The 8,680-nt window shown below is 46.3% G+C and overlaps 1 protein-coding gene across 1 annotated transcript in view; it reads left to right on the top strand.

Annotated features, from left to right (window-relative positions):
* Positions 1-759: 759 nt before the first annotated feature.
* Positions 760-8,680, top strand: part of LOC116879728 (membrane cofactor protein-like) — a 31,161-nt gene continuing 23,240 nt past the window's right edge. Inside the window, exon 1 of the mRNA XM_032878127.1 lies at positions 760-929. Within this exon, the coding sequence (XP_032734018.1) occupies positions 809-929 (121 nt within the window). The 5' untranslated portion in view covers positions 760-808. The remainder of the gene's footprint in view (positions 930-8,680) is intronic.

The raw sequence follows: 8,680 nt of genomic DNA, 5'->3' as shown, positions 1-8,680 counted from the left end.
CTCATGCATTTTTTTCCCTTCTTCAATAAAGCATTTACTTGCTCAAGGGCAAGGACCCCAGAGAGGTGAGGCCCCAAATGCCAATGGCATGGCTCGGTGTTGTTGAATAATTCATCTACCTTGCTTTACTTGAGGGGCTGGGAGTGCAGCGGCCAAACCTTTGAGATTCTGAAATCTATCAGGCCTCCAGAGGATCCCAGAGCAGATGCTGAGAGCCCCGCAAATCACAAGCACTGTCCCTCCATATGCCCGACTCATGCCAACTCTTCAAACAAGGGCCAGGGAGTCCAGGCATTTCGGAGGCCCCAAAACACACAGCAGCCTGGAGGGGTGCGGCCCCACGACGACCCGCTGCCTGGCCTTGCGTTTCTAGTTTCAGGTCGCTGTGCTTTTCGCTCAGTGAGGCGTTCGGTTCCGGAGAAGGGACTAAGAGGACCCCGCCAGTTCTGCTTCCCTTCGCACCCTCCTGAGTCCGGGCGGTGAGCCCGCCGAGCCCCGCAAGCCGCCGGGGACGTCAGGCCAGTGCGCAAGGGATCGTCGCAGGGCCGCCTGGCGCCCGCGGAGGGCACCAAGCCGCTCTACGACCCCGCGGCCCAACCCTCTCTTTCCCCGGCCAGGTCCCAGAGGTCAGCGGGGCCCCGCCCACTTCGGAAAGGAGAGCCACTTCCGCGAAAACGACGCTCAGGCCACGCCCCCGCGGCTGGCGGCTGGCGCCTGACATAGGGCAGCTGGGGATTGTTGCGTCGGCTCCCTGACCTGGGATAGTGTAGCTTGGCGGACTCTCAGGTTCCCGGTGGTCTCCGGGAAGATGACCGTGTCCTGCGCGCCGCGCGCAGCCCATCCCTGCTGTCTGGAGAAGCGCTTTTCCTTTTTGCGTTGCTTTGGGTTCTCTTTGATGGCCGCAGTGCTCCTGATATTCAAGCCCTCTGGTAAGAGCCTGGAGAGGGTGCGCGCTTCCGCGGCGAGCTGAGCGGGTCGGGGAGCTGGCGGACGGTTCCCCAGGGCCTGGGAGCTTTGCTTGGTGGTCGGGAACAGGCGCGGTGCTGGGGCGGCCCCAGTCGTGTTTTGCGGATACCCAGGGGGTGGAGGCCCTGTGGTGCGGAAGCTGAAGGTTTGGGAGGAGTTGGGCAGTGAGTCGGGAGGGTGTTGGGCGCGGCTTGTGCTTTCCACCCGCGGAACTGTGACCCCAGCGAATGCTTGCAGTGTGCTTCCAGGCAGAGGCACCTGGGGCAGGGGAGTGCGGACGCGGGGCCTGGGGAGACTGCTTAGTCTCCATACCCAGTGCGTGTGGCTGTTGCTAGGATCCGCGGTGTGCCCGTGGGAGGTTTTTCTGTGTTCCTTGCCGTGGTGATGGCACTGGGGAGAGGGGCGTTGTTTGTTCCGGGCTGGGAGACCCCGGGTTGGGTGTTACCGGGTGTGTGCTAACCAGGCTTGTGGTATGGATGTGGTGTGGGGTAAGAAAGCTCACCGTCTGCTCTACATGGGGGCTGGGAATCGAGTGTGGCAGCTCTTGGGTGAGTGGGCTCCGGGTGCAAGCATGCTGCGGGCCCCTGGGGCTTAGAAGGTTTGGGAAGACTACACCCTGCTTTTTGTGTCTAAAGGCACAAGTCTCCTCGCTGTCCGAGATCATACTGGTATTGGTTTGCAGGGTGTTCCTCTTTAAGTTTTTTTTTTTTCTTTATATAGAATCATCTTCCTGTTTCCATTAAAGAGACATTATCCAAGGGGCGCCTGGGTGGCTCAGTGGGTTAAAGCCTCTGCCTTTGGCTCAGGTCATGATCAAAGGGTCCTGGGATCAAGCCCCGCATCGCATCCCGCTCTCTGCTCGGCAGGGAGCCTGCTTCCCCCCCTCCCTCTTCCTGCCTCTATGCCTACTTGTGATCTGTCTCTGTCAAAGAAATAAATAAAACCTTAAAAAAAAAAGAGAGAGAGAGAGAGAGAGAGATATTATCCAATTCCATTACCCAATGGCTTTTTGCTATTGTTTTCCTTGTTTTCATATGGGTGGGCCATATTTGAGGGGAATTCTAAATTAATCTTAAAAGCTTTGGTAGCTTACTGTCAACTGAGTAAGAAATAACCCATACATAATGTCATTCTGGTTTCCCCTACACCCATTAACGGAAACTGAAGATTCCCACCCAATAAATTTGTTTACTGTTTCGCTGAGTAAGAATTAGTGTTCATGCTAAAAGGACATGCTAGTGTGTAACACATTTACAATGAAGCGTTGAGCATTTTCAGTACTTTGGTATATTTCTGTCTTTATCTGCACCTGTGTTTCTCTGCCCAAGTTATTTCTAGGATCCTGTTGCATGTACAGTTTATATGCTGTATTCTTTCCTTAGTAGCATTCATTCTACACATATTTGCCTTGTATGTGCCAGGTTCTATACTGGGTCCTGAGGATACACTGGTAAGTGATAACAAAACTGTCCGTTTTTATGATCCTGATTTCACTATTGATCTGCTTGCACTTAACAAATAGAAGCAGACATGTTTGCTCACTTTTAGAATCCCAGTGTCAGGCACACAGTGGCAGTGGAGAAATAGTTGCTAAAATTTATCAGGAGTGGCAGACCAAACATACTACTTGTGAATACGTTATAACCCAAAAGAAGTGCTCTGGGGGAAAGGAGCTTGATCCTCTGATAGCATTTACCAATCACTAGGGGTCCCTGGTGGGCCAAACTCCGCCTCTGTGGGGCTTCTGTACTTACTATTCCCTCAGACTTGGATCATTCTCCCCTGGCTCCTCCTTATCTCTCAAGCTCAGTAGAGATGTCAGCCTCTCAGGAGGCCCCTCTCTGACCACCCTATCTCAGACAGACACACGCACACCAGCTCAAATCCCCCCTGACTGGGAGTCACCCCTGCAAACATGTTTTCTGCTCTCTTCACGAGAGTGTAGAGAGCTTCTCTGTCTTGTCACGCTTGCGGTTCCAGATTTGCAATTTTTTGCACAGTGTCAACACTCTTGTATAAGTATTGAGTACCAGAAAATGAATTATAATAATATAATATAATGAGGCTGGGGCTTAGAGTGCCGGCAACAATTCCTCACACTTCCAGGAGGAAGGTTCTTTAAACACCTGTCCTCAGGATGGCCTTTCTGCAGTGCCTATGCTAAGTCAGGGGAAGCTGACCATCACAGAGGCTCTGTCTTCCCTGTTCTGTAGAATCTGCAGAGCTCACCATACTCTAATCTTGCTTGTTCCCGATCATGAAAAAGTTCATTTCTGTGGGGGAAGTAGCGTGGGGAGGGACCAGGCGCAATAAAAAGAAAACAAAAACATGTTTTAAAAACGGATCAAGTTTAGATGAGCCTTGTTGCTCACGTTGGATGTTGTTTGGAAGAGAGAAAATAAAATGACTGGGGTGCAACATGGAAGGTAGCAAAACTTAAAAATGCAGAAAAGGAAACACAAGACCAAGTTGAAAGTTCAAAGGTAAAATCAGGATAGGTATGAAATTAGAGAAAGTACAAATGAGCCTCCTTATGTCAGGCAAGGAATATACGGGACTAGAATACACATTCAGTTCTGAAGCAGCTCACAGGCCGGAAGCAGGTTTGTAAGCAGGCAGTATTGTGCCTGGAGGCTTCCCATCTCAGAGGGAGGTAATTGCCGGCTGCATGAGATGGCAGAAGCCAACATTCGTCCAGTTGAGAACCAGTCTCATTCTTCTAGAAGGGGTCTGCGTTTTGGACAAAACCCACCACCTCCTGCTGTGAGTGGTGTCTCTTTTAGGTCTTTTCTTTCTCTCTGGTGGATGAAGCCAGGATAGATCCATTAAGTGTTTACAGGGTAGTTTCTTACTTCCTTACTCTACGGGTTAGAATGCAAAGAGAGCAGTCCTTATCTGGTCAGTTGCTGGGTCACCAGAATCCTGGGAGTTAGGCAACAGAGGAAATCCTGTGGCCAGGTCCTTCTGGCCAAAGCTTAAAGATGATGCTTTTCAGTATTAGATGCATCCCAGTATATTCTTCAGCGAGGTGTTCTGTTGGACACCAGGGGTCCTTTGAGTGCCAGATGGTTTTGCCCAGCTCCTCTGAGGGACATGCTGTGCTTGGTGTTATGGCCGCATGGGCCATAACAGGGGAATTATTGAACACAGAAACCCGTGATAGTGACTGAGCGATCCATGTGGAGGACAGTCCAAGACGAGGCCACTGGGCACTTCCTCCCGGGGGAAGCAGATGGTGCTTGCTAGAGGAGTGGTTGAGTGGATTCAGTATAAGAAGACAGGAGTTGAGGGGGGTTGCAGCTGAGCAGGAAGGAAGGATGTTCAGAGCAGAGGGGAGCAGTGTGATCAGAGGCTTGGAGCTGTGATGTGGCTGGGGGCTCCCAAGGACCGTGCAGCTGCCTGTGTGGCAGCTGGAGGACAAGGGAGGCAAGGGAAAGGCCAAGGACTAGAACACAGAGCCAATCACTGTGAAAAGCAACAGGATAGTGAGGAATGAACAATCCCCATTGTTAAAATTCAGGCTTGATGTTATCTGTCCCTTCAGGGCACTTGAGCCCTTTTGTTTGACTTAGCACACAGCAAATCTAAACCAGGGTTCCTTTAATTTCTCCAGACTCGGTAGAAGACCATTTCTTGAGGACGGCATTGCAGGGTGTTGGTGTAAGCGTGGGAGGGTTTCAGGTGAGTGTGGTGAGAAGCAGTGTCTGTAGTGGAAGCAGGCGGCCTGGCTGCTGGAGATGTTGGCCTGGGCAAGTGACTTAACCTATTGTGCCTTAGGTGGCCCATCTTAGGGGGGGGCAATAGTGCCCAACCGTAGGATAAGTATGAAGACAAGTTAAATTGTACTTAAAATAATAGTACAGGTAGTGTTGAACGTTTGCTATTTCTAAAATCATTAATACTATCACCACTATTGTTTTAAGAAAAAAGACATAAAGTCTTCAGTTACCGTACTTGGGAAAAAATAAAATCCCCATTATTTGGAGTTCTCCTTTGGTAATGTTAAAATGCTGTTTCTAATAATAGCAGTAATGGAGAATGGGCCCAAAATAAAACAAGAAAGCATAAATATTTTGACATCAAAGAAATCAAATACCCTGATTAAGGAAAAGAGCTATCATTCAACCAATGAAAATCGTTGAAGACAGGTGTAAAACAACAAAGAAAAAAATTATGATTTGTTGATATCTCTGAAAGAAGTTGGCTGAGCAGAAAAGGATTTGAGCTTTGGTCTAAGATAGTGTCTGGAACTGACAGCGGCGCTCATTCAGCTCTGGCAGTTGGTGTTACAGGTGCAGTGAGGTGTCCCCCATAGTCCTCAGAGGTAACAGTCTGGTAGAGCGCACAGACAGTAAGGAGTCCCACTGTGGGTAGTCTGTGGACGAAGTAAATGTGGATCATGAGGAAACTTACCACGGTTTTTTTGCTGACACATGTCAAGAGCCACAAGAAGTGGCCTGTCAGCTGAAACTGAAGCATGAGTGGGTGAGAGGGTGGGAGGAGTGTGGGGTCTCTGGTCAAAGCTGAAGTTAATTGAGGCAGGGAGGTCCGGAATGCTGACATAATTGAGGTCATTTAATGGACCCTGCCAGGAATTGAATAGGGCTTGAGAATAGGATGCAAGAGTGAGCAGAATCCCGGTAATGACGGGCTTTACAAGACTGCTGGCCATGATAGGGAGCCCTAGACATTGTCATGAGGGCATTGGGAAGTCATTGAAAAGTATCGGACTTGGATGAGCTTTGGTCACTGTGTCCTATCAGCATGACTCTGGCATGAAACGAATGAAAGGTGGCGAGGTAGCTAAGGGGGCCTGTTCAGAAACACTGGTAGCACTCTAGAGAAGAAATGGCAGTGTTTTGAACTGGAAGGAAAGGTAGAATTATAGAGACGGAATCGGCATTTGAATTGTCAACTTAACATCAAAAAAACAAAAACAAAAAACCCCAGATAATCTATTTAAAAAGGACAGGAGACATGGACAGTTCTCCATAGAAGGGAGACAGATGGCCAAGAGACTCATGCAAAGGTTGATCAGTATTACTGATCATCAGGGAAATGCAAATCATCTCACACTTGGCAGAATGGGCAAAATCAAAAGGTTAAAGATGTGGATAAATGCCTCCTCCTCCACTGTTGGTTGGAATTCAAACTAGTACAGCCATTGTAGGAAAACATGGAGGTTCCTTAGAAATTTAAAAATAGAATTACCACATGATCCAGTAATGTCATTACTGAGTATTTACCCTAAGAATGTGAAAACACTAATTTGATAAGGTATATGTACCCCTGTTTTTATGGCAGCATTATTTATAATAGACAAAATATGGAAGCAATCCAAGGGCCTATCAATAGATGAATGGGTAAAAGAAGGTGTGATGTGTATATGTTTGTACACACACACACACACACACACACACACAGTGGACTGTTACTTAGCTATAAAAAAGAATGGAATCTTGCCATTTGCAGCAGCATGGATGGATCTAAAGGGTATAATGCCAAATGAAATAAGTCAGTAAGAGAAAGGCAAATGCCATATGATTTCATGCACATAATGGATTTTTTTTTTTTTTAAGAGAGAAAGCATCGGTGCAGGGTTTAGGCAGAGGGAGAGGGATTGAGAATCTCAAGCAGCTTCCACACTCAGCACAGAGCCTGATGCGAGGATTGATCTCATGGCCCTGAGTTCATGGCCTGAGCTGAAATCAAGGGTCAGACGCTTAACCAACTGAGCCACCCAGGCACCCCCATATATGGAATCTAAGAAACAAAACAAATGAACAAAGAACAAAGAGATAAACTAAAAAACAGACCCTTAAATTTAGAGAACAAACTGCTGATTACCAGAGGGAAGGTGGGGGTGAGGGAAGGAATGGATGAAATAGGTGAAGGGGATTAAAAGCACATTTATTGTGATGATTACTGAGTAATATATAGAATTGTTGAATCTCTATTTGGTACACCTGAAAACTAATATAATACTGTGTGTTAATTATTGAGGAATTAAAAATTTAAGAACTCATCTGTCTTGTTTTCTGGACCTGTGTGAGTGTGAATAATCCAGAGTCTACACTTTGGCTTCAAAATGTTATATGGATGGGGCACCTGGATGGCTCAGTCGTTAAGCATCTGCCTTCTGCTCAGTTCATGATCCCAGGATCCTGGGATCAAGCCCTGCATCCAGGTGCTTCTCCCTCTCCCGCTCCCCTTCCCTGTGTTCCCTCTCGTGCTGTCTCTCTCTCTGTCCAAAATAAATAAATAAAATCTTTAAAAAAATTTTTTTTTTAAATGTTGTATGGACAGCATGTGGGGTATGTTGGAGGTAGTTGAATATAATCAGTCGGCCCCTGGGCTAGAGGTCAAGCATGGAGACCAGGATTTAGGACAGCTCTTGTCAGTGGTAATGAGGTCACGGGAGTGTGCACATTCCCTCTCAGGGATGTGCAGAATGGAGTAACCAGGGTTCTCCCAGCAACCCGTTAGGAGCGTCACATTATCTAACTGGGCAGAGAAGGAAGGGTAGCCAGAGGATAAAAAACATAGTGTCCTGAGGAACAGAAGTAAGTTTATTGTGAAATAGTGTAATATTGGGCACAGTTATTATAGTGTATAAAGCTTACAGAGCAAGTTGTAAACTCTGCATATTTTTGAAAGCATGTCATATAACTGCACATGCGAGGAAGAGAAATACTTCAAATTAGTTGGATGGATAAACCATCCCATTGACATTTCTTTTCCCAAACAGATTACTCTATATTCTTATTCTTTTTTTTTTAAAACTCTAGGTATTTGTTTGTTTTTTTTTTTAAGATTTTATTTATTTATTTGACAGACAGAAATCACAAGTAGGCACAGAGGCAGGCAGAGAGAGAGGAGGAAGCAGGCTCCCTGCTGAGCAGAGAGCCTGTTGGTAGGGCTCTATCCCAGGACCCTGGGATCATGACCTGAGCCGAAGGCAGAGGCTTTAACCCACTGAGCCACCCAGGTGTCCCTAGAATTCTGTCTTCTTTATCTGCTTTCAGAATAGTTACGGAAATTGCATAAAGCAAGGGATACTTGTATTATTTAATCAGGGGCCTGCTGTTGCTTAATTCTTTCTTGGTTGTTCCATGATTTCTAATGATGTAATGGATTGGTATCTAGAATGGAATTATATAGAATTTCTAGCTGAAGGAATGTAGGATATGTTAATGAGTGGAGGAAGATGAAATTATATTTAAAATAGTGCCTCCAAAGCAACATTTTTTTCTTATAAGGATATTCATGGTAAATTTTGATATTTGAGTGGCATCTGTTCACTTGTGAGAAGCTCAGTTCACTTATATGAAGCATGAAATGAAGTCTTACATGGAAGAGTTTGTGCATATTTATCTTGATCTGTGAACTACACAATGCTTATTTAATAATCACTTGATACTCTAGCATTTCTGAAGTACCCACTGGATACTGAATGAGTAGAAAAAGAAGACCTGTGATCTCTGGCCTCTAGATTCTTGCCTTCTGCAACAAGGAGACTGAGCCTGAAGTAACGGGTTATCATTATTATGTTTCAGACTATGGGAGAGTCATTGGAGCAGGGTGCTATGTCCTATAGAAGGCTTCTTAAAGGAGAGGCGAGTTTTGACATGAATTTAGAAAAAAGTGGGAAAGGATGTTTATCTACATATATTGTTAGACCTAAACCATTCATTTTGTTTCTTCAGTTGATTGT

Source organism: Lontra canadensis, unplaced genomic scaffold (assembly GCF_010015895.1).
Source record: "Lontra canadensis isolate GAN:19392208 unplaced genomic scaffold, GSC_riverotter_1.0 scaffold63, whole genome shotgun sequence".
NCBI lineage: Eukaryota > Metazoa > Chordata > Mammalia > Carnivora > Mustelidae > Lontra > Lontra canadensis.
Note: the sequence above shows the minus strand (reverse complement) of the source record. Positions and strands in the feature narration are given on the sequence as shown.